At 38.0% G+C, this 27,445-nt stretch overlaps 2 protein-coding genes across 2 annotated transcripts; one reads left to right on the top strand and one right to left on the bottom strand.

Annotated features, from left to right (window-relative positions):
- The first annotated feature begins 3,321 nt into the window (after positions 1 to 3,321).
- On the top strand, positions 3,322 to 4,857 carry LOC126893066 (matrix metalloproteinase-18-like). The gene has a single exon (XM_050663008.1). It carries the CDS (start codon positions 3,322 to 3,324, stop codon positions 4,855 to 4,857), a length of 1,536 nt encoding a protein of 511 aa, XP_050518965.1.
- A 1,561-nt stretch (positions 4,858 to 6,418) lies between these two features.
- On the bottom strand, positions 6,419 to 7,969 carry LOC126893065 (uncharacterized). The gene has a single exon (XM_050663007.1). It carries the CDS (start codon positions 7,967 to 7,969, stop codon positions 6,419 to 6,421), a length of 1,551 nt encoding a protein of 516 aa, XP_050518964.1.
- Between the last annotated feature and the right edge of the window lie 19,476 nt (positions 7,970 to 27,445).

Raw genomic sequence — 27,445 nt, 5'->3', positions numbered from 1 at the left:
GAACTCGCGGGCTATATGAATTAATATTTTACAAAGAACCTAATTATTACACTGAGGACGATGTGAAACGATATATTACATTGCTGGAATTAACCAATGCTCATAAAAAACTGAATGGTACACTGAAGGGAACCAAAACCTATAAGTGGAATGAAATTATTAAACCTAATCTTAATAAATCACTTCTTAAACCTGACCTGAATAAATCATTTCGTCGTAATACAGTATCTGGTAGGGAGGAGGTTGGCTCAGGAATACCGACACATTGGGAAGACAGCGATGATCATGTGCAATATGTGTATTGGGGTGACCCAAACGAACTTTGTGAGCGCCTCAAATTGTTGATGGCTGAGCAAAAAGCAGGAAACACCGCATCCCTCAATAACGAAATTGTTGCCATTATCAACGAATTACGTGAAGCAGATATTATATATTAACGTTAGATCAGATTATTGTAGCATCATTTCCAATATGAATGTTGACAAGTTTGGTCGCCATCATTATCGTTCTAATGAACAAGCTGTTAAAAAGCTACGTGAAGGCTTAAAACAATCTATTTTGGATGTACAAAACCAAATACATGCAGTAAAGAAGGATATGCAACGGAATCCTCCTGTAGTTGATACAGATCTTTCCAACAAGAAATACGTAGATGGTCGCATTGTTCATGTCAAGTCTTTTGTAAGAAAAGAGTTTAATTTGTTACGCAAAGAATATAATGCAAAACATGTTCAACTTGAACAAAAAATCTCAGACACCATAAGTAAAGTAGAAAGTGATTCTAATAAAAAAATTAATTTGTTGCTTGATGAGAACAAAGTGAATGTTGCAAAAATATCCGATTTGTCGAAACAAGTACACGAGTTTAGAAATGACCTAGATTTATTTAAACGTGAAATGAATAAGAACGTTACAGGTGCTGCTCACCAAAGCGCACAAAATATGTTGAAATCGTTGGAAATGGAAAAAAAGATTAAAACAACGGATCTTAATTCACATGATTTAGAAAATCGTCTTAAGGTAGTAGAAGAATACGTCGAAAATAATAAAATTGTCTAAAGAGCCAATTGATGGACGAGTTGCATAAAACCTATTGTACAAAGAATATTGCGTTAGAACGTAAACAGCTTAGGTAGAGTGAGGATGTCTGATGCAAAAAAGGTGAAAGGCAGAAAACATAATAAATTACTAAGCGAGTTACAGGTAAATCTACAAACCATAAATGATAATAGGATTCATGATCTTGAGCAATGGCCGAAAAGCATTCGATATGAATCAGATATGAGATCTTTACTAGATAGTAGAGTATCAGAGCTGTCAAAGACTGTGTATGAGTTGGATGAACGTTTATCTTCAGCAGTAAAAGAAATCCAAGATACACTTGCTATATTTAACACATATTTACACCCTTTACTCCAAAGAGTTAAAGCTTTAGAAAGTAGAAATGGCGTCGTCCATGGAAAAGGTCCAACTAGTTAACGAGCTACACAAACCTGCTCGAAAAAATTATCCAAGACGACGTACAATAGTCAAAGGCTTAGACGATTTATGGCAGATGGACTTGGCTGAAATGCGACCTCATTCTCATAACAATAGAAATTTTAAATTAATTTTAGTTGTTATTGATTGTTTTTCGAAATATCTGTGGACTCGTCCATTAAAGACAAAGACGGGTGAGGAGCTGACTCGAGCATTTTCGGATATCCTCGCACACAGTAAACGAACACCCAAAAATCTGCAGTCGGATCAGGGAACTGAATTTTACAATAACAAGTTTCAAAATTTAATGAAAAAACATAAAATAAATCACTACTCTGTTTTCACTACCATGAAAGCAGCCATGGCTGAACGCGTCATTAGAACGTTGAAATCCAAACTTTACAAGTATTTCAGCTTACACGGTACTTACAAGTGGATTGACATATTGCCCACAGTTACGGCTGAATACAACAATACAAAGCATTCAAAAACGGGGTACAAACCATCACAAGTGAACAAAACCAATGAAAAGGAGATTTTAAAAAACAAATTTACGCATTTAAAAATCGCAGGTCCCCGAAAATTTAAAGTCGGCGATATTGTACGCATCAGCAAAACCAAAATGTTATTCGACAAGGGATACGTTCCAAGTTGGACAACAGAATTATTCAAAGTTACCAAAATCAATATTACCAACCCTGCAACGTACATGCTCGAAGACATGCAAGGTACACCGATCAAAGGAGCCTTTTACGATGAAGAGTTACAGAAAACAGCCAATCCTGATATTTACTTAGTTGAAAAAGTTTTACGTCGTAAAGGTAAAAAAATGTACGTCAAATGGCTTGGCCTTGATGTAAAACATAATAGTTGGATCGATAATGATGCTGTCATCTAAAAAGGTGGGGGGAACAGAATTATGAAAAATTAGCAGAAACACGTTTTTTCGTTCTCAGTGTGTTGCAGTCAGTTAGCTAGTAAAAATGTATTCCCAAGATACTGAATACTCAAGCGGCAGCGAGTATGATGTCACCCTTTCACCATCATCTGAAACATCAACCGTATGTGAAGACTACGATCATGAGCTGGATGCTCTTCTAGAGAAGTATGAAGAAGCAGCCAAGAACGAGACCCATTATCTGCTGTACACACAGTTGTTAAATGGATCATACCAACTTGGTTGTGGTCTAAGTCCAGCCAGAACATATACTCCAGCTGTAATTATGTGGAAATCGCCATGGCAGAAAATATCTTTCAGTGCCTATGAATGGGAACAATTAATTACCCAACTCAATGAGCAAAGTTTTTTCTACGAAAACGTGACCGTCTCTGATGATCCTGTTGAAATTCAGTGTGGTGAATATTGCATAATTCGACAAATAATCTACAACAGCATGAAATTCCTCGAAATAATCAAGCACGACATTAACTTTTGTCTCTCAGAAGTGCAAGTGAACACCCTTGTGGAAGCAAATAGTGAACTTTTAACACCGTATATGTCCATGCTAGAGACTATTGAATTTCCACATTATTATTATAATACGCTTAATATTGTTCGAAATAGTTTTAGTAGTCATAATTATACGTTTTCAGACGCAATTCAAAAATTGTATACATTTACACAGGAAGGAAATACTTTACAACATATAGCGTTAGGACAACTTATATTTTTCTGTAAAAATAGGATCGCTAATGATCTTGAAAGAATTTAATAAAGCTTGTAAAATATATCTGTGTTGTTTTATTTAATGAAAATAAATTACAAGAGGAGTATTTTTGTTGGCTGGTGGGGTTTATTTATATCACAGTGATGTTTTCTTATTTGAACTAGTATCATTCGAGATGCATATCAATAAAGTTGTTCTGCTCATCGCAACCGGCATAAGTTTTTGCTTAGGTGGAAATTTTACCGAGACAAATGCAGTGTCATGGCTAGAACAATATGGTTACATCACCACAAGTGAAACTGCCAGCACTGATATTACTGAAACACTAGAACAGTTTCAAGAAAGATATAATTTACCGGTGGATGGGAAATTAAATAAAGAAACGATGGAGTTAATGCAGAAACCACGATGTACACAAGGAGACAATGCTTACGCTGTAAAATCAGCATGGAAAAAATTTGATATAAAATGGTATTTTCCACAAGCAACCCCTCAAGCTTTGACAGTCACTAAAAGAGTATTTGAAATATGGGAAGAAGCATCAAAATTTAAGTTTACTTATCTGAGAATCCCAAATCCAAAGCCGGATATAACTATAACAGTAGTTCCAAAACAGCACTATTTTCGATACAATTGTCAGGGTAACGACGAATGTCCTTTTAAATTTACAAGTGGTGTATTAGCACATTCTTATTTTCCACCTACATCTGGGTGCATAGAAATTCATGTGAATAGCAATCTAACATGGGATTTCAGTTTAAATTCTACAGCAGAAGGTCGAACAAATTTCTTTGCAGTCCTTCTCCATGAAGTTGGTCACGCTTTAGGTCTAGCACACAGTAGCGATAAGAAAGCTGTAATGTATCCGTTTTATGAAACCTTTCCTTCCCACATAACTGATGATGATAAAAGAGGCTTAGAAAAGTTATATGGACATAAAAGTAAATCTGCATCTATTCCAACTAAAGCTGGTGTTACTAGGAGTAGTTCACCAACTACAACAGAAAGATCTAGGAGTACGACAACCACAGCAGCTAGGACTAATAAATCAAAGCAAAATATAATAACGAATGTATGTGAATTGGAATATCCAGATTTAATATTTTTAGCATACGCTCCATCATTTCCAACATACCGAATGTATATAGTAAGTAAGGATCTGGTATGGAAATATGACTTAAATAATGAAAAGATACCCACCAATGCTGAACAATTTATAAGATATTTTCCAGGGGGAATTACGAACGTGACACATGTTTTTCAAAGCACCAATGGAGATTTGATTGGTGTAAGCAGGAATCGTATATACGCAGCAGCATTTCCTAGCTTAAGAATTCATACAGATAACAAGGTACCTGAAATCAATAACGCAAGAAGTATTAACGGTTTATTCCAAACAAATTCAGGAAAAAAATTTGTTTGTTTTGATGGCTCATTTATTGAATTTAATGATAAAGACATTATCTCAAGAGGACGCATAAGTGACGTTTTTCCAGGAATACCAAATGATATTACATCGGCATTTAATTACATCGATGGACATATATATTTCTTAAAGCACAACATCTATTACAAGTTTAATGAATTTACAAGAAGTGTCATTGAAAAAGGTACTTTTAATTGGAATATGTTGGGGATCCCTTGTCCTGATAATGGATTAATAAAACAACTGAAATCCTTATTATCTAAAGTAAATTTATTTTATGAATAATTAATGTCTAAACATCTGGGGGTCCATCATCAATGGGATCTGGGGATCTGGGGATTTTGGGATTTTGTATGGGGAAAAGGTAAATAAAAATAAAGCATATTTTACAAGAAAGTCTTTTATTCGTTATTAGTAATCGATAATCGTAATCGCAAATCGTATTCGTTTAATCGAAGTAACGTTTTGTGATTATGATCAATACAACTAAAAGGTAAGTAATTACTTTACAAGAAAGTTTTTTTATTTATTTACATTTTACAGGTATAAACGTACAAAATATGTTTACCGAAAATGATACAAATATACAGATCGTCTTTACCAAAAGGTTTAAATTTTATTAGCATCTTAAATGTCTGAGAATCTTACTTTTTTATTACGATTCCTGTGTAAGTCCTCCTCACAATCATATCTATCCTTTAGTTCAAAGAGTACCTCACAAAAACCATTTTGACACCAGGATGATTTTTTTCTAAATATCAAATGTAAGTCTGAAGCTAAACAACTAACATGAAAATTATCAGATTTAGCTTTTAGACATTTTTGTTTTTCAGAGAAAATTATTTTAAATACCCTGTAACATGTTCGACAGAGTAGCAAATTATATTTTGGTATTTGATAATACCTAAACCATAAGCAATAGTAGTCATTACGTGCAAAAGTTTCAAAATCCTGACACTCTATAATTGCCTGACGAAGTTCAGGTGAAATATTCAATTCTAGATCATGATTCTCAAAGTCACAAACTTTAAAATGTTCATAAGGAACGGGATTAGTTTTAATTTGCATCCATTTAATTTTACTAAATTTTTGAACTATTTCCTCCGTTAATACCCATGGTAAAGGCGATTTACTAATAAATTTTGAAATTTCATGTATGTTTTCGATAATAGTGCTTATGCATAAATTCTGTAGACTTTCCATCTTCCACATCTGAAAAATGAATTCACCTATGTGTTATACTGTAGTGGCCCCAGGGCAACGTATCAAAAGTGTTGGAGAGTAAGTGCCGTTTGTCATCAAAAGGGTTTAAGGCTATTTTAGTTTGCTCAATACTGTAAACTTCATGTAATTTAGATTGTATACAACGCTGTGTTGCATAAAAAAGTGATTTTGTTTCGGCAGTTTCACGAAAACTTTTCAAACAATTCAAATAATCATCAAAGTTAATTTTCATCTTTACAACATTCATCTTAACCCCTTTCGACTTTTTAACATCTTTCTCCCCAGCCACTTTATATGTATATTGCTTTGAACGAAGACCAACGAAGTGAGTCATGATTTTTGAGTTATTCTCATCTTTCATTAGACCTGGCACTTTTTTGTTTACTAAAGGAATATTCCAAGGATTATTTGGGGGATAATCGCTTGTATCAAATCTATGAATGTCAGGCTTAATCATTTCCTCGTATATATCATTACATTCAGTTTCATAAATCAATCCATCAGTATCAATATAAAGCAATTTATTTTGATTTAATGGGAATTTTTGTAACATATAGTCATAGTGAAATTCATATATGCAGGTTTTAGAAAGTTCTAAAATTGCCATTCCAACATACAATGGTTAATTAAAAATAATTTCAGCTTTCTTTAATTCTACTGCCATTAATGATTGATCGAAAATAACGCGACTATGAAACTTCGGGCTAGCAATCAAATTTCGAGCACCTACGCGTCCCTCCCATTTATTTACTAGTTTCACCAGCCTATGCTTCCTTTGGTTCTCCATGGTCTTCCCGAATACAGCGTTGTTCATGAGCTTGTATAAGTTTTTCTCAAAGCTTGTTTTAGCTTGAGCCCTCAATTGTGTATTAAGAGCAATGTAACCTTTTAACCAAGTCATTTGCTTGAATCTCAATACCTTATGAATTTTAGTAAGAACTAATCCATGTGATATAGCCTGTTTTAGGTTCCTGTAGTGAATAACATAGTTAGTTTTATTGTACAGAGTGGACAAGAGTTTAGATTGTTTGGAACCAGGAGGTTTGCAATGCTCTACACAAAACGGTAAATCTTTATGGTAGTCATGTAAGTTTTCTGGATAAGAGAGATCAACTTCAAGAATGTATCCCTCTTTTGCATCGTCAGGTATTGACATAACATCGATATTTGTATCATCCCAATGGAAACCTCCATAAGGGAGAGGTTCACTCATCGCCCAACCATATAGATTGTTAACATCAAGGTACATGAGATATTTAGAAGGTTTAGATGGATCGTAATTCATCATGTATTTGTTGTTAGCCTCCCCCATCCGGTTACAACACTGTGATATACCTCCACGTATACCTCGTTCATAGAATAAAAGCATATCAACATCTTGTATAGTTTCCAAGTGACATCCTGTATACTTGAGCATTGCATCCCATGTAAAACCTGGGATGGTATAGTAGTGTCCTGGATCTAATCCATATGTCTTGAAGCATGTGTCTCGAAAAGTTTCGAAAACTACAGCCAAAAGAAGTATATCTGTCTTCATGTATAAATTACTGTAATCCCAAAGAGTCTTCATGTTAAATTTCTCCCACACTAATTTAGCGTGAGCATAATTTGAATCTGATATATGCTCATCGTTCAGTTTATTGTAGAATTTTTCTTTATTTGGCAACTTTGTTTCATCCAACCGTTCAATTTTATCTAAATAATCATAAAAGAATACTCCTTTTTTAGTTAACAACTTGAACGTTTCATCATCTAAATTTGGAAATTGTTTTCTTAAAATTCCAAAATTTTCTGGCTTCAAAGTTGAAACTAAGCTATCTAATGAACTCCCCATAAATCTAAAAGTATCAATGAACCGGAATCTAATATTTGTCTTTTTATGGTAAACTGTGAAACTAATATATTTTTCTTTGTTGACTGGTAAAATGGAAATGTAGTACATTTTCGCTAAATCCTTTATTATGAAATGCGAGTCGTAACCACTCATATTGTGGAAGGCTATTGGAACCACAAATGATTTTTTATAATTTAAATTGCACCCATTGTGTGCAAAACCTCTAAAATTGCCAGTCAAATGACAATGGTCTCTTACAATTCGTTCCTTCTCCAAAAATTTTCTATTACAAATGTGACATCTCTCAGTAGCATCTTTTAAACTTACTTCAACGTTCATGGGTTGAATATTTATTAATTTTGAATGAATAAATTGAGCTAAATTGTCAATTTCATGTGAAAACCATGACATACATACAGTCCAAACCCACATGACTTTTGTAGAATGAAAAATTATCGTCATAATTACACTTAAAATATAATCCGGCACTGTACGCTGTGTGTCTTTGATATGGATGCGTTGACGTAGTTGATGGTGTTGAGTGGGATGCGCGAAGAGGAACGAGTAGTGATTCAAAATCTGCGTATACTAGGAATGGCAATTTTTCTTTGTAAACAAAGTTTTTAAATTTGACATATGGTTCTTTGGTGAAACTTATTTTGCAGTCATCTATCTTTTCACAGTAGATGATATGAGCATCCAACTTTTCTTTTGTATAAAAATAATTAAGAGATCTGTCACATGTATATTTCTTTCCATTGTGTTTAGAAAGTTGTGACTTGACAAGTTTGCCTAAATCTTTTATCCAAATATAGTGAAAATGTATTAGATCTTCATCACGTCCACCTCTCCATGGTCCGACGTTGTCCACTTCATTATTAAAATAATATTTATTTTGAACTATCAACAGATTGACATGTTTTTCTCGTTTTTGTTTAGTTAATCTCACAGGAAGTACCGAAAAATTGAAAAGCTCATCTTTAACATTTAACTCGAAAACATTAACGGAAATATTTTCATTATTTTTTTCAAAGAGGGAAATTTGATTTAGAGTTACTGGAAATGTAAGACCTTTTAAATTAAGGACAGTGGTGTAATGAGGATATGAAGTAGTTTTGTTAGCGTTTATGTTAACTGAATATAGGGCTGATACAATGGCCCAAGCAAAACAAGCCTGGTCGTTATTCTTAACATTGATACAAGCTCGTTTTTTGGTAACTTTAGGATGCAATTGAATATACGATGAGGCTCCTTTAGCCATTTCAAATTTATTAATGTTTATTTCTAAAGATATAATTTGATTCAGTGCCCAACCACTCTGAGATTCCTCAAATTCAGATAAATCGGTCAAAACAATATTTTTAACGTAAACTTCAAACCAATAATTTAAATCGGTAGTCACATCAATAACTTCATTTTTAGTATTAAAATATTTTCTTTCTAAAATTTCCACCTCTTCAGCTTTTTTGATAAATTCCCCACAAAATGTAGTATTTACTTTTAACATGCCCATTCTTTTTAAGTTGTATTCAATTTTCTTTTGAAATAGTTTAAAAGCATCGGCAAAAAACTGTAAAATATCTTTATGCTCTTTGTTAATAATTATTCCTGTTTGTACTCTACTTTGAAAAATTGATGCTATATTTCTCCATACAACCTTTGCTTTACTTCTATGTATATTATTTAACCCACCGCCTGCAACGGAATTTAAATTTTGAAGTATAATTAAAAATCTTTTATGGATCCCTACATTGGTTTGAAGTTTTCGTAGCGTCCCTATACTTAAATCGCCATCCTTAATAGCTAAATTGCATAAACATATATGTTTTTTAACTTGTTTTATCCAATTTTTTGTTTCTCTATCCGAACAACGCTTTTTTAAAAAAAAGTAATTTTTCAGTTTTATCAAATTTTTTAATTATCTCACTACTAAGAATGGCGATTTCCTCAGAATTCATTTTTCAAAATTTTGGATATGAAAAATCTACTTACAGTTTTTTTTTAAATTTCAATTATTTCGAATGACGCTGCAGGATTTAGCTTGCTCGACGTGCTCACCAGGCCTCTGAATACGACAGCGTACTTTTCTGTCCTCAACTGATCTATATAGGGGGCGTAGTCCTCGGTAACCCGCTTCGGTAGGAACACCACACTTTCCTCTAATTCTAGAAGCACCGATTGGCCAAATGCAGTGTTGACGATTTTACTGTTTATTATTTTATATGGTTTGTCAACTTCCAGTTGCTGTAGTTTTGTAATCGGTTTGACTTCTTTCTTAACAACAGAAACTTTGTTTAGTTTGTTTAGATCCATCTGAAATAATTGCGAATGTAAGTTCATTTGCTACATTGCAGATTACATTATTAAAATTACATGATTTTGAAGTAAATTAAAATAAAATTGCAGCAGTGAAAATATGAAAAAAGACATTGACGTAATAAAAAGCCAAGGCTACAAAATCATGTCTATATAGGATACATTACATACGAGTTTTAACAGCTCGTACTAGACGGTAAACGTGGACTAGGATACAAACGAAAGTTAGAACTTAAGAATGTACACACGAATAGCAACGAATACCAAGCTACGCTGTCTCTTGCAGGTCTGAGGAAAATTGCAACAGTAAATCATAAAAGATGACATTGAAATGATAAAAAACTAAAACTGAGGTAAAATTGTAACAGTAACATATAAAATATTATAAAACATTAAACTGGTAAACATACAGAAACTACAAAATCACAGTTATATAATAGGATGCATTACGTACGAGTTTCTACAGCTCGTAATAGAAGGTAAACGTGGACCAGGACGCAAACGCAACTCATTACAAGTTTCTACAGCTCGTAATAGAAGATAAACGTGGACCAGGACGCAAACGACACTCATAACTTAAGAATATACACATGAAGGTTTGAAAAAAAAAATGATTTACCGGCAAATACACTATTATGTAGATTTCAGGTCTTTAAGGTAAAATCGCAGCAGTAAAACATTAAAATGATGAAATAGCAGAAACTATAAGATCATTATTATATAATAATAGGATGCATTACGTACACCTTTCTACAACTCGTAATAAACGCGGACCAGGAGGCACACGCAACTCATAACTACATATACACACATGAGGGCTTGAAACACAAACAGCATTTACCGGTAGAAAAGCGGAAACTACAAAATCATAGTTATACAATGGGATGTTTCTACAACTCATAATAGAAGGTAAACGTGGACCAGGACGCAAACGGAACTCATTACTAGCTTCTACAGCTCGTAATAGAAGATAAACGTGGACCAGGACGCAAACCACACTCATAACTTAAGAATATGCATAAGAAGGCTTGAAGCAAACACACATTTATCGACAAATACGCTATTATGTAGATTTCAGAACTTTAAGGTAAAATCGCAACAGTAAAACATAAAATATGAAAAAACATTAAAATGATGAAACAGTAGAAACTACAACATCATAGTAATATAGGATGCATTACGTATGAGTTTCTACAGCTCGTAATAGAAAGTAAACGTGGACCAGGACGCACACGGAACTCATTACTAGTTTCTACAGCTCGTAATAGAAGATAAACGTGGACTAGGACGCCAACCACACTCATAACTTACACAAAATTACATAAGAATATACACACAAGAAGACTTGAAACAAAACGCATTTACAGGTAAATAGGCTATTATGTACATTCCAGGTCTTTAAGGTAAAATTGCAACAGTAAAACATAAAAGAAGACGGAAGACTTCTGAAGTAGCAAATAATTAAATACCAAAAATATTTACTTACTTTTTTTTAGTTGTATTGATCACACTCACAAAACGATTACTTGGTGTAGTTTGTGACTGACAGAAACTCAATGAAATGGCTATCCCCCGATTTCAGTTTAAATAGTAGCTACTCCGGAAATGCCTCGTGAACACATTCACGTTTTAATTGCATCTTTTAACTAGTAATTTGCAAACGATTAAAAAACACTTGCGGTGCACTTAATTCGTGGGAACGACATGTGCATAATATTTATAGAATTTGTACATCCTTTAACTAGTAATTTGCAAACCATTAAAAAATACTTGCGGTTCACTCAATTCGTTGAAGCCACACGTGCATTAACGTATGACATCATTGGAATGTGGATGTATCCGGTGCGGTTCACTCAATTCGTGGGAACGACATATAATATTTATAGTTGCTGCTGCGTCAGCGTCCACATTGCAATATTAAATATATTTTTATTACTTGTAGGTACTCACGTATTTTTCTTTGAATTCTAAAAGCACATTTGCAATGTAGAATGCAGGCGGGGTGCATTCGTTTGTATGAATAAAATGAAATTATAATACTAAAAAATATAATCGTTGCTTTTTGCCGACACCGTATCTACATTGTCTAATTTTGTTACATAACGCCATGCAATTTTTACCTCACACACCCCGGAGGTCCCACGTTCACCCTATGACGACAGGGACAGGGTTCTTCTTGTACCAGATGCCTCAACGCCATCAAACTGTCCGCCTGATTGCAACACGTCTACTTCTCACCCCTATGACGACAGGGTGTACTTCTTAACGACAGGGTTCTTTTATAACGACAGGGTTCTTCTTGTACCAGAGGCCTCAACGCCATCAAACTGTCCGCCTCATTGCAACACGTCTACTTCTCACCCCTATGACGACAGGGTTCTTGTATAACGACAGGGTGTACTTCTTGTATAACGACAGGGTTCTTTTATAACGACAGGGTGTACTTCTTCTTGTACATCACCAGAGGCTACTTCTACGGCCTCAACGCCATCCTAGCCATCAAGCTGGCCGCCATCTTGGATCTCAGATTCCCATATCTCTTCTACTTAGATGGCACTTTTGTAGCTCGGCACTTGAGTTGCGAAATATAAAGACACATCATTGAACCGTCGGTGTATCAATTCGTACCTAGCCGCAAACTGAAGAGCGAGGCATCGCGAAACTAGTCTATTCTATTGGTACCCATTGATATACGGAGGATTTAACGATGTGATCTTACACCATTTATTTGGTATATAAAATCTAGCATTGGCAAAGCTTTTGCCGAAGCCCTGCATGCAGGCAACTTTTAATACAGCTCAAAAGATTGTGGAAAACTTCTCTTTTCGAGTCGTGTTTCTACTTCTTGGTCTTCAGAGTAGATGGCACTTTTGTAGCTCGGCAATTGAGGTGCGAAATATTAAGACACATCATTGAACCGTCGGTGTATCAATTCGTACCTAGCCGAATACTGACGAGCGACGCATCGCGAAACTAGTCTCTTCTATTGGTACCCATTGATATACGGAGGATTTAACGATGTGATCTTACACCATTTATTTGGTATATAAAATCTAGCATTGGCAAAGCTTCTGCCGAAGCCCTGCATGCAGGCAACTTTTAATACAGCTCAAAAGATTGTGGAAAACTTCTCTTTCCGAGTCGTGTTTCTACTTCTTGGTCATCAGAGTAGATGGCACTTTTGTAGCTCGGCACTTGAGGTGCGAAATATTAAGACACATCATTGAACCGTCGGTGTATCAATTCGTACCTAGCCGAAGACTGACGAGCGAGGCATCGCGAAACTGGTCTATTCTATTGGTACCCATTGATACACGGAGGATTTAACGATGTGATCTTAAACCATTTATTTGGTATATAAAATCTAGCATTGGCAAAGCTTTTGCCGAAGCCCTGCATGCAGGTAACTTTTAATACAGCTCAAAAGATTGTGGAAATCTTCTCTTTTCGAGTCCTGTTTCTACTTCTTGGTCATCAGGGTAGATGGCACTCTTGTAGCTCGGCACTTGAGGTGCGAAATATTAAGACACATCATTGAACCGTCGGTGTATAAATTCGTACCTAGCCGAATACTGACGAGCGAGGCATCGCGAAACTAGTCTATTCTATTGGTACCCATTGATATACGGAGGATTTAACGATGTGATCTTACACCATTTATTTTGTATATAAAATCTAGCATTGGCAAAGCTTTTGCCGAAGCCCTGCATGCAGGCAACTTTTAATACAGCTCAAAAGATTGTGGAAAACGTCTCTTTTCGCGTCGTGTTTCTACTTCTTGGTCATCAAAGTAGATGGCACTTTTGTAGCTCGGCACTTGAGGTGCGGAATATTAAGGCACATCACTGAACCGTCGGTGTATCAATTCGTACCTAGCCGAATACTGACGAGCGAGGCATCGCGAAACTAGTCTATTCTATTGGTACCCATGGATATACGGAGGATTTAACGATGTGATCTGACACCATTTATTTGGTATATAAAATCTAGCATTGGCAAAGCTTTTGCCGAAACCCTGCATGCAGGCAACTTTTAATACAGCTCAAAAGATTGTGGAAAACTTGTCTTTTCGAGTCGTGTTTCTACTTCTTGGTCATCAGAGTAGATGGCACTTTTGTAGCTTGGCACTTGAGGTGCGAAATATTAAGACACATCATTGAACCGTCGGTGTATCAATTCGTACCTAGCCGAATACAGACGAGCGGGGCATCGCAAAACTAGTCTATTCTGTTGGTACACATTGATATACGCAGGATTTAACGATGTGATCTTACACCATTTATACGCGAAACTATTGGTACCCATTGATATACGGAGGATTTAACGATGTGATCTTACACCATTTATTTGGAATATAAAATGTAGCATTGCCAAAGCTTTTGCCGAAGCCCTGCATGCAGGCAACTTTTAGTACAGCTCAAAAGATTGTGGAAAACTTCTCTTTTCGAGTCGTGTTTCTACTTCTTGGTCATCAGAGTAGATGGCACTTTTGTAGCTCGGCACTTGAGGTGCGAAATATTAAGACACATCATTGAACCGTCGGTGTATCAGTTCGTACCTAGCCGAATACTGACGAGCGAGGCATGGCGAAACTAGTCTATTCTATTGGTACCCATTGATATACGGAGGATTTAACGATGTGATCTTACACCATTTATTTGGTATATAAAATCTAGCATTGGCAAAGCTTTGACCGAAGCCCTGCTTGCAGGTAACTTTTAATACAGCTCAAAAGATTGTGGAAAACTTCTCTTTTCGAGTCGTGTTTCTGCTTCTTGGTCATCAGAGTAGATGGCACTTTTGTAGCTCGGCACTTGAGGTGCGAAATATTAAGACACATCAATGAGCCGTCGTTGTATCAGTTCGTACCTAGCCGAATACTGACGAGCGAGGCATGGCGAAACTAGTCTATTCTATTGGTACCCATTGATATACGGAGGATTTAACGATGTGATCATACACCATTTATTTGGTATATAAAACCTAGCATTGGCAAAGCTTTTGCCGAAGCCCTGCATGCACACAACTTTTAATACAGCTCAAAAGATTGTGGAAAACTTCTTTTTCGAGTTGTGTTTCTACTTCTTGGTCATCAGAATAGATGGCAATTTTTTAGCTCGGCACTTGAGGTGCGAAATATTAAGACACATCATTGAACCGTCGGTGTATCAATTCGTACCTAGCCGAATACTGACGAGCGAGACATCGCGAAACTAGTCTATTCTATTGGTACCCATTGATATACGGCGGATTTAACGATGTGATCTTATACCATTTATTTGGTATTAAAATCTAGCATTGGCAAATCTTTTGCCGAAGCCCTGCATGCAGGCAACTTTTAATACAGCTCAAAAGATTGTGGAAAACTTCTTTTTCGAGTCGTGTTTCTACTCTTGGTCATCAGAGTAGATGGCAATTTTGTAGCTCGGCACTTGAGGTGCGAAATATTAAGACACATCGTTGAACCGTCGGTGTATCAATTCGTACCTAGCAGAATACTGACGAGCGAGGCATCGCGAAATTAGTCTATTCGATTGGTACCCATTGATATACGGAGGATTTAACGATGTGATCTTACACCATTTATTTGGTATATAAAATCTAGCATATGCAAAGCTTTTGCCGAAGCCCTGCATGCAGGCAACTTTTAATACAGCTCAAAAGATTGTGGAAAACTTCTCTGTTCGAGTCGTGTTTCTACTTCTTGGTCATCAGAGTAGATGGCACTTTTGTAGCTCGGCACTTGAGGTGCGAAATATTAAGACACATCATTGAACCGTCGGTGTATCAATTCGTACCTAGCCGAATACTGACGAGCGAGGCATCGCGAAACTACTCTATTCTATTGCTACCCATTGATATACGGAGGATTTGACGATGTGATCTTACACCATTTATTTGGTATATAAAATCTAGCATTGGCAAAGCTTTTGCCGAAGCCCTGCATAGAGGCAACTTTTAATACAGCTCAAAAGATTGTGGAAAACTTTTTTTTCGAGTCGTGTTTCTACTTCTTGGTCATCAGAGCAGATGGCACTTTTGTAGCTCGGCTCTTGAGGTGCGAAATATTAAGACACATCATTGAACCGTCGGTGTATTATTCGTACCTAGCCGAATACTGAGGAGCGAGGCATCGCGAAACTAGTCTATTCTATTGGAACCCATTGATATACGGAGGATTTAACGATGTGATCTTACACCATTTATTTTGTATATAAAATCTAGCATTGGCAAAGCTTTTGCCGAAGCCCTGCATGCAGACAACTTTTAATACAGCTCAAAATATTGTGGAAAACTTCTTTTTCGAGTCGTGTTTCTACTTTGTGGTCATCAGAGTAGATGGCAATTTTGTAGCTCGGCACTTGAGGTGCGAAATATTAAGACACATCATTGAACCGTCGGTGTATCAATTCGTACCTAGCCGAAGACTGACGAGCGAGGCATCGCGAAACTGGTCTATTCTATTGGTACCCATTGATACACGGAGGGATTTAACGATGTGATCTTAAACCATTTATTTGGTATATAAAACCTAGCATTGGCAAAGCTTTTGCCGAAGCCCTGCATGCAGGTAACTTTTAATACAGCTCAAAAGATTGTGGAAATCTTCTCTTTTCGAGTCCTGTTTCTACTTCTTGGTCATCAGGGTAGATGGCACTCTTGTAGCTCGGCACTTGAGGTGCGAAATATTAAGACACATCATTGAACCGTCGGTGTATAAATTCGTACCTAGCCGAATACTGACGAGCGAGGCATCGCGAAACTAGTCTATTCTATTGGTACCCATTGATATACGGAGGATTTAACGATGTGATCTTACACCATTTATTTTGTATATAAAATCTAGCATTGGCAAAGCTTTTGCCGAAGCCCTGCATGCAGGCAACTTTTAATACAGCTCAAAAGATTGTGGAAAACGTCTCTTTTCGAGTCGTGTTTCTACTTCTTGGTCATCAAAATAGATGGCACCTTTGTAGATCGGCACTTGAGGTGCGAAATATTAAGGCACATCACTGAACCGTCGGTGTATCAATTCGTACCTAGCCGAATACTGACGAGCGAGGCATCGCGAAACTAGTCTATTCTATTGGTACCCATGGATATACGGAGGATTTAACGATGTGATCTGACACCATTTATTTGGTATATAAAATCTAGCATTGGCAAAGCTTTTGCCGAAACCCTGCATGCAGGCAACTTTTAATACAGCTCAAAAGATTGTGGAAAACTTGTCTTTTCGAGTCGTGTTTCTACTTCTTGGTCATCAGAGTAGATGGCACTTTTGTAGCTTGGCACTTGAGGTGCGAAATATTAAGACACATCATTGAACCGTCGGTGTATCAATTCGTACCTAGCCGAATACAGACGAGCGGGGCATCGCAAAACTAGTCTATTCTATTGGTACCCATTGATATACGGGGGATTTAACGATGTGATCTTACACCATTTATTTGGAATATAAAATGTAGCATTGGCAAAGCTTTTGCCGAAGCCCTGCATGCAGGCAACTTTTAGTACAGCTCAAAAGTTTGTGGAAAACTTCTCTTTTCGAGTCGTGTTTCTACTTCTTGGTCATCAGAGTAGATGGCACTTTTGTAGCTCGGCACTTGAGGTGCGAAATATTAAGACACATCATTGAACCGTCGGTGTATCATTTCGTACCTAGCCGAATACTGACGAGCGAGGCATCACGAAACTAGTCTATTATATTGGTACCCATTGATATACGGAGGATTTAACGATGTGATCTTACACCATTTATTTGGTATATAAAATCTAGCATTGGCAAAGCTTTGACCGAAGCCCTGCATGCAGGCAACTTTTAATACAGCTCAAAAGATTGTGGAAAACTTCTCTTTTCGAGTCGTGTTTCTGCTTCTTGGTCATCAGAGTAGATGGCAATTTTGTAGCTCGGCACTTGAGGTGCGAAATATTAAGACACATCGTTGAACCGTCGGTGTATCAATTCGTACCTAGCAGAATACTGACGAGCGAGGCATCGCGAAATTAGTCTATTCGATTGGTACCCATTGATATACGGAGGATTTAACGATGTGATCTTACACCATTTATTTGGTATATAAAATCTAGCATATGCAAAGCTTTTGCCGAAGCCCTGCATGCAGGCAACTTTTAATACAGCTCAAAAGATTGTGGAAAACTTCTCTGTTCGAGTCGTGTTTCTACTTCTTGGTCATCAGAGTAGATGGCACTTTTGTAGCTCGGCACTTGAGGTGCGAAATATTAAGACACATCATTGAACCGTCGGTGTATCAATTCGTACCTAGCCGAATACTGACGAGCGAGGCATCGCGAAACTACTCTATTCTATTGCTACCCATTGATATACGGAGGATTTAACGATGTGATCTTACACCATTTATTTGGTATATAAAATCTAGCATTGGCAAAGCTTTTGCCGAAGCCCTGCATAGAGGCAACTTTTAATACAGCTCAAAAGATTGTGGAAAACTTCTTTTTCGAGTCGTGTTTCTACTTCTTGGTCATCAGAGCAGATGGCACTTTTGTAGCTCGGCTCTTGAGGTGCGAAATATTAAGACACATCATTGAACCGTCGGTGTATTATTCGTACCTAGCCGAATACTGAGGAGCGAGGCATCGCGAAACTAGTCTATTCTATTGGAACCCATTGATATACGGAGGATTTAACGATGTGATCTTACACCATTTATTTTGTATATAAAATCTAGCATTGGCAAAGCTTTTGCCGAAGCCCTGCATGCAGACAACTTTTAATACAGCTCAAAATATTGTGGAAAACTTCTTTTTCGAGTCGTGTTTCTACTTTGTGGTCATCAGAGTAGATGGCAATTTTGTAGCTCGGCACTTGAGGTGCGAAATATTAAGACACATCATTGAACCGTCGGTGTATCAATTCGTACCTAGCCGAAGACTGACGAGCGAGGCATCGCGAAACTGGTCTATTCTATTGGTACCCATTGATACACGGAGGGATTTAACGATGTGATCTTAAACCATTTATTTGGTATATAAAACCTAGCATTGGCAAAGCTTTTGCCGAAGCCCTGCATGCAGGTAACTTTTAATACAGCTCAAAAGATTGTGGAAATCTTCTCTTTTCGAGTCCTGTTTCTACTTCTTGGTCATCAGGGTAGATGGCACTCTTGTAGCTCGGCACTTGAGGTGCGAAATATTAAGACACATCATTGAACCGTCGGTGTATAAATTCGTACCTAGCCGAATACTGACGAGCGAGGCATCGCGAAACTAGTCTATTCTATTGGTACCCATTGATATACGGAGGATTTAACGATGTGATCTTACACCATTTATTTTGTATATAAAATCTAGCATTGGCAAAGCTTTTGCCGAAGCCCTGCATGCAGGCAACTTTTAATACAGCTCAAAAGATTGTGGAAAACGTCTCTTTTCGAGTCGTGTTTCTACTTCTTGGTCATCAAAATAGATGGCACCTTTGTAGATCGGCACTTGAGGTGCGAAATATTAAGGCACATCACTGAACCGTCGGTGTATCAATTCGTACCTAGCCGAATACTGACGAGCGAGGCATCGCGAAACTAGTCTATTCTATTGGTACCCATGGATATACGGAGGATTTAACGATGTGATCTGACACCATTTATTTGGTATATAAAATCTAGCATTGGCAAAGCTTTTGCCGAAACCCTGCATGCAGGCAACTTTTAATACAGCTCAAAAGATTGTGGAAAACTTGTCTTTTCGAGTCGTGTTTCTACTTCTTGGTCATCAGAGTAGATGGCACTTTTGTAGCTTGGCACTTGAGGTGCGAAATATTAAGACACATCATTGAACCGTCGGTGTATCAATTCGTACCTAGCCGAATACAGACGAGCGGGGCATCGCAAAACTAGTCTATTCTATTGGTACCCATTGATATACGGGGGATTTAACGATGTGATCTTACACCATTTATTTGGAATATAAAATGTAGCATTGGCAAAGCTTTTGCCGAAGCCCTGCATGCAGGCAACTTTTAGTACAGCTCAAAAGTTTGTGGAAAACTTCTCTTTTCGAGTCGTGTTTCTACTTCTTGGTCATCAGAGTAGATTGCACTTTTGTAGCTCGGCACTTGAGGTGCGAAATATTAAGACACATCATTGAACCGTCGGTGTATCATTTCGTACCTAGCCGAATACTGACGAGCGAGGCATCACGAAACTAGTCTATTATATTGGTACCCATTGATATACGGAGGATTTAACGATGTGATCTTACACCATTTATTTGGTATATAAAATCTAGCATTGGCAAAGCTTTGACCGAAGCCCTGCATGCAGGCAACTTTTAATACAGCTCAAAAGATTGTGGAAAACTTCTCTTTTCGAGTCGTGTTTCTGCTTCTTGGTCATCAGAGTAGATGGCAATTTTGTAGCTCGGCACTTGAGGTGCGAAATATTAAGACACATCGTTGAACCGTCGGTGTATCAATTCGTACCTAGCAGAATACTGACGAGCGAGGCATCGCGAAATTAGTCTATTCGATTGGTACCCATTGATATACGGAGGATTTAACGATGTGATCTTACACCATTTATTTGGTATATAAAATCTAGCATATGCAAAGCTTTTGCCGAAGCCCTGCATGCAGGCAACTTTTAATACAGCTCAAAAGATTGTGGAAAACTTCTCTGTTCGAGTCGTGTTTCTACTTCTTGGTCATCAGAGTAGATGGCACTTTTGTAGCTCGGCACTTGAGGTGCGAAATATTAAGACACATCATTGAACCGTCGGTGTATCAATTCGTACCTAGCCGAATACTGACGAGCGAGGCATCGCGAAACTACTCTATTCTATTGCTACCCATTGATATACGGAGGATTTAACGATGTGATCTTACACCATTTATTTGGTATATAAAATCTAGCATTGGCAAAGCTTTTGCCGAAGCCCTGCATAGAGGCAACTTTTAATACAGCTCAAAAGATTGTGGAAAACTTCTTTTTCGAGTCGTGTTTCTACTTCTTGGTCATCAGAGCAGATGGCACTTTTGTAGCTCGGCTCTTGAGGTGCGAAATATTAAGACACATCATTGAACCGTCAGTGTACCAATTCGTACCTAGCCGAATACTGACGAACGAGGCATCGCGAAACTAGTCTATTCTATTGGTACCCATTGATATACGGAGGATTTAACGATGTCATCTTACACCATTCATTTGGTATATAAAATCTAGCATTGGCAAAGCTTGTGCCGAAGCCCTGCATGCAGGCAAGTTTTAATACAGCTCAAAAGATTGTGGAAAACTTCTTTTTCGAGTCGTGTTTCTACTTCTTGGTCATCAGAGTAGATGGCACTTTTGTAGCTTGGCACTTGAGGTGCGAAATATTAAGACACATCATTGAACCGTCGGTGTATCAATTCGTACCTAGCCGAATACAGACGAGCGGGGCATCGCAAAACTAGTCTATTCTATTGGTACCCATTGATATACGCAGGATTTAACGATGTGATCTTACACCATTTATACGCGAAACTATTGGTACCCATTGATATACGGAGGATTTAACGATGTGATCTTACACCATTTATTTGGAATATAAAATGTAGCATTGGCAAAGCTTTTGCCGAAGCCCTGCATGCAGGCAACTTTTAGTACAGCTCAAAAGATTGTGGAAAACTTCTCTTTTCGAGTCGTGTTTCTACTTCTTGGTCATCAGAGTAGATGGCACTTTTGTAGCTCGGCACTTGAGGTGCGAAATATTAAGACACATCATTGAACCGTCGGTGTATCATTTCGTACCTAGCCGAATACTGACGAGCGAGGCATCACGAAACTAGTCTATTATATTGGTACCCATTGATATACGGAGGATTTAACGATGTGATCTTACACCATTTATTTGGTATATAAAATCTAGCATTTGCAAAGTTTTGACCGAAGCCCTGCATGCAGGTAACTTTTAATACAGCTCAAAAGATTGTGGAAAACTTCTCTTTTCGAGTCGTGTTTCTGCTTCTTGGTCATCAGAGTAGATGGCACTTTTGTAGCTCGGCACTTGAGGTGCGAAATATTAAGACACATCAATGAACCGTCGGTGTATCAGTTCGTACCTAGCCGAATACTGACGAGCGAGGCATCGCGAAACTAGTCTATTCTGTTGGTACCCATTGATATACGGAGGATTTAACGATGTGATCATACACCATTTATTTGGTATATAAAACCTAGCATTGGCAAAGCTTTTGCCGAAGCCCTGCATGCACACAACTTTTAATACAGCTCAAAAGATTGTGGAAAACTTCTTTTTCGAGTTGTGTTTCTTCTTCTTGGTCATCAGAATAGATGGCAATTTTTTAGCTCGGCACTTGAGGTGCGAAATATTAAGACACATCATTGAACCGTCGGTGTATCAATTCGTACCTAGCCGAATACTGACGAGCGAGACATCGCGAAACTAGTCTATTCTATTGGTACCCATTGATATACGGCGGATTTAACGATGTGATCTTACACCATTTATTTGGTATTAAAATCTAGCATTGGCAAAGCTTTTGCCGAAGCCCTGCATGCAGGCAACTTTTAATACAGCTCAAAAGATTGTGGAAAACTTCTTTTTCGAGTCGTGTTTCTACTCTTGGTCATCAGAGTAGATGGCAATTTTGTAGCTCGGCACTTGAGGTGCGAAATATTAAGACACATCGTTGAACCGTCGGTGTATCAATTCGTACCTAGCAGAATACTGACGAGCGAGGCATCGCGAAATTAGTCTATTCGATTGGTACCCATTGATATACGGAGGATTTAACGATGTGATCTTACACCATTTATTTGGTATATAAAATCTAGCATATGCAAAGCTTGTGCCGAAGCCCTGCATGCAGGCAAGTTTTAATACAGCTCAAAAGATTGTGGAAAACTTCTCTGTTCGAGTCGTGTTTCTACTTCTTGGTCAGCAGAGTAGATGGCACTTTTGTAGCTTGGCACTTGAGGTGCGAAATATTAAGACACATCATTGAACCGTCGGTGTATCAATTCGTACCTAGCCGAATACTGACGAGCGAGGCATCGCGAAACTACTCTATTCTATTGCTACCCATTGATATACGGAGGATTTGACGATGTGATCTTACACCATTTATTTGGTATATAAAATCTAGCATTGGCAAAGCTTTTGCCGAAGCCCTGCATAGAGGCAGCTTTTAATACAGCTCAAAAGATTGTGGAAAACTTTTTTTTCGAGTCGTGTTTCTACTTCTTGGTCATCAGAGCAGATGGCACTTTTGTAGCTCGGCTCTTGAGGTGCGAAATATTAAGACACATCATTGAACCGTCGGTGTATTATTCGTACCTAGCCGAATACTGAGGAGCGAGGCATCGCGAAACTAGTCTATTCTATTGGAACCCATTGATATACGGAGGATTTAACGATGTGATCTTACACCATTTATTTTGTATATAAAATCTAGCATTGGCAAAGCTTTTGCCGAAGCCCTGCATGCAGACAACTTTTAATACAGCTCAAAATATTGTGGCAAACTTCTTTTTCGAGTCGTGTTTCTACTTCGTGGTCATCAGAGTAGATGGCAATTTTGTAGCTCGGCACTTGAGGTGCGAAATATTAAGACACATCATTGAACCGTCGGTGTATCAATTCGTACCTAGCTGAAGACTGACGAGCGAGGCATCGCGAAACTGGTCTATTCTATTGGTACCCATTGATACACGGAGGATTTAACGATGTGATCTTAAACCATTTATTTGGTATATAAAATCTAGCATTGGCAAAGCTTTTGCCGAAGCCCTGCATGCAGGTAACTTTTAATACAGCTCAAAAGATTGTGGAAATCTTCTCTTTTCGAGTCCTGTTTCTACTTCTTGGTCATCAGGGTAGATGGCACTCTTGTAGCTCGGCACTTGAGGTGCGAAATATTAAGACATATCATTGAACCGTCGGTGTATAAATTCGTACCTAGCCGAATACTGACGAGCGAGGCATCGCGAAACTAGTCTATTCTATTGGTACCCATTGATATACGGAGGATTTAACGATGTGATCTTACACCATTTATTTTGTATATAAAATCTAGCATTGGCAAAGCTTTTGCCGAAGCCCTGCATGCAGGCAACTTTTAATACAGCTCAAAAGATTGTGGAAAACGTCTCTTTTCGAGTCGTGTTTCTACTTCTTGGTCATCAAAGTAGATGGCACTTTTGTAGCTCGGCACTTGAGGTGCGAAATATTAAGGCACATCACTGAACCGTCGGTGTATCAATTCGTACCTAGCCGAATACTGACGAGCGAGGCATCGCGAAACTAGTCTATTCTATTGGTACCCATGGATATACGGAGGATTAAACGATGTGATCTGACACCATTTATTTGGTATATAAAATCTAGCATTGGCAAAGCTTTTGCCGAAACCCTGCATGCAGGCAACTTTTAATACAGTTCAAAAGATTGTGGAAAACTTGTCTTTTCGAGTCGTGTTTCTACTTCTTGGTCATCAGAGTAGATGGCACTTTTGTAGCTTGGCACTTGAGGTGCGAAATATTAAGACACATCAATGAACCGTCGGTGTATCAATTCGTACCTAGCCGAATACAGACGAGCGGGGCATCGCAAAACTAGTCTATTCTATTGGTACCCATTGATATACGCAGGATTTAACGATGTGATCTTACACCATTTATACGCGAAACTATTGGTACCCATTGATATACGGAGGATTTAACGATGTGATCTTACACCATTTATTTGGAATATAAAATGTAGCATTGGCAAAGCTTTTGCCGAAGCCCTGCATGCAGGCAACTTTTAGGACAGCTCAAAAGATTGTGGAAAACTTCTCTTTTCGAGTCGTGTTTCTACTTCTTGGTCATCAGAGTAGATGGCACTTTTGTAGCTCGGCACTTGAGGTGCGAAATATTAAGACACATCATTGAACCGTCGGTGTATCATTTCGTACCTAGCCGAATATTGACGATCGAGGCATCACGAAACTAGTCTATTTTATTGGTACCCATTGATATACGGAGGATTTAACGATGTGATCTTACACCATATATTTGGTATATAAAATCTAGCATTGGCAAAGCTTTGACCGAAGCCCTGCATACAGGTAACTTTTAATACAGCTCAAAAGATTGTGGAAAACTTCTCTTTTCGAGTCGTGTTTCTGCTTCTTGGTCATCAGAGTAGATGGCACTTTTGTAGCTCGGCACTTGAGGTGCGAAATATTAAGACACATCAATGAACCTTCGGTGTATCAGTTCGTACCTAGCCGAATACTGACGAGCGAGGCATCGCGGAACTAGTCTATTCTATTGGTACCCATTGATATACGGAGGATTTAACGATGTGATCATACACCATTTATTTGGTATATAAAACCTAGCATTGGCAAAGCTTTTGCCGAAGCCCTGCATGCACACAACTTTTAATACAGCTCAAAAGACTGTGGAAAACTTCTTTTTCGAGTTGTGTTTCTACTTCTTGGTCATCAGAATAGATGGCAATTTTTTAGCTCGGCACTTGAGGTGCGAAATATTAAGACACATCATTGAACCGTCGGTGTATCAATTCGTACCTAGCCGAATACTGACGAGCGAGACATCGCGAAACTAGTCTATTCTATTGGTACCCATTGATATACGGCGGATTTAACGATGTGATCTTACACCATTTATTTGGTATTAAAATCTAGCATAGGCAAAGCTTTTGCCGAAGCCCTGCATGCAGGCAACTTTTAATACAGCTCAAAAGATTGTGGAAAACTTCTTTTTCGAGTCGTGTTTCTACTCTTGGTCATCAGAGTAGATGGCAATTTTGTAGCTCGGCACTTGAGGTGCGAAATATTAAGACACATCGTTGAACCGTCGGTGTATCAATTCGTACCTAGCAGAATACTGACGAGCGAGGCATCACGAAATTAGTCTATTCGATTGGTACCCATTGATATACGGAGGATTTAACGATGTGATCTTACACCATTTATTTGGTATATAAAATCTAGCATATACAAAGCTTTTGCCGAAGCCCTGCATGCAGGCAACTTTTAATACAGCTCAAAAGATTGTGGAAAACTTCTCTGTTCGAGTCGTGTTTCTACTTCTTGGTCATCAGAGTAGATGGCACTTTTGTAGCTCGGCACTTGAGGTGCGAAATATTAAGACACATCATTGAACCGTCGGTGTATCAATTCGTACCTAGCCGAATACTGACGAGCGAGGCATCGCGAAACTACTCTATTCTATTGCTACCCATTGATATACGGAGGATTTAACGATGTGATCTTACACCATTTATTTGGTATATAAAATCTAGCATTGGCAAAGCTTTTGCCGAAGCCCTGCATAGAGGCAACTTTTAATACAGCTCAAAAGAATGTGGAAAACTTCTCTTTTCGAGTCGTGTTTCTATTTCTTGGTCATCAGAGTAGATGGCACTTTTGTAGCTCGGCACTTGAGGTGCGAAATATTAAGACACATCATTGAACCGTCGGTGTATTATTCGTACCTAGCCGAATACTGAGGAGCGAGGCATCGCGAAACTAGTCTATTCTATTGGAACCCATTGATATACGGAGGATTTAACGATGTGATCTTACACCATTTATTTTGTATATAAAATCTAGCATTGGCAAAGCTTTTGCCGAAGCCCTGCATGCAGACAACTTTTAATACAGCTCAAAATATTGTGGAAAACTTCTTTTTCGAGTCGTGTTTCTACTTCGTGGTCATCAGAGTAGATGGCAATTTTGTAGCTCGGCACTTGAGGTGCGAAATATTAAGACACATCATTTAACCGTCGGTGTATCAATTCGTACCTAGCCGAATACTGACGAGCGAGGCATCGCGAAACTAGTCTATTCTATTGGTACCCATTGCTATACGGAGGTTTTAACGATGTGATCTTACACCATTTATTTGGTATATAAAATCTAGCATTGGCAAAGTTTTGACGAAGCCCTGCATGCAGGCAACTTTTAATACAGCTCAAAAGATTGTGGAAAACTTCTCTTTACGAGTCGTGTTTCTACTTCTTGGTCATCAGAGTAGATGGCACTTTTGTAGCTCGGCACATGAGGGGCGAAATATTAAGACACATCATTGAACCGTCGGTGTATCAATTCGTACCTAGGCGAATACTGACGAGCGAGGCATCGCGAAACTAGTCTATTCTATTGGTACCCATTGATATACGGAGGATTTAACGATGTGATCTTACACCATTTATTTTGTATATAAAATCTAGCATTGGCAAAGCTTTTGCCGAAGCCCTGCATGCAGGCAACTTTTAATACAGCTCAAAAGATTGTGGAAAACGTCTCTTTTCGAGTCGTGTTTCTACTTCTTGGTCATCAAAGTAGATGGCACTTTTGTAGCTCGGCACTTGAGGTGCGAAATATTAAGGCACATCACTGAACCGTCGGTGTATCAATTCGTACCTAGCCGAATACTGACGAGCGAGGCATCGCGAAACTAGTCTATTCTATTGGTACCCATGGATATACGGAGGATTAAACGATGTGAT

This window comes from Diabrotica virgifera, chromosome 10 (genome assembly GCF_917563875.1).
Source record: "Diabrotica virgifera virgifera chromosome 10, PGI_DIABVI_V3a".
Classification (NCBI taxonomy): Eukaryota; Metazoa; Arthropoda; class Insecta; order Coleoptera; family Chrysomelidae; genus Diabrotica; species Diabrotica virgifera.
The sequence above is the reverse complement of the archived record's forward strand: the minus strand, read 5'-3'. Positions and strand labels throughout refer to the sequence as shown.

What these genes read in the sequence shown, in the direction of transcription:
- LOC126893065 (XM_050663007.1), bottom strand. Translation starts at nt 7,969, where the DNA reads ATGAACGTTGAAGTAAGTTTAAAAGATGCTACTGAGAGATGTCACATT.
- LOC126893066 (XM_050663008.1), top strand. Translation starts at nt 3,322, where the DNA reads ATGCATATCAATAAAGTTGTTCTGCTCATCGCAACCGGCATAAGTTTT.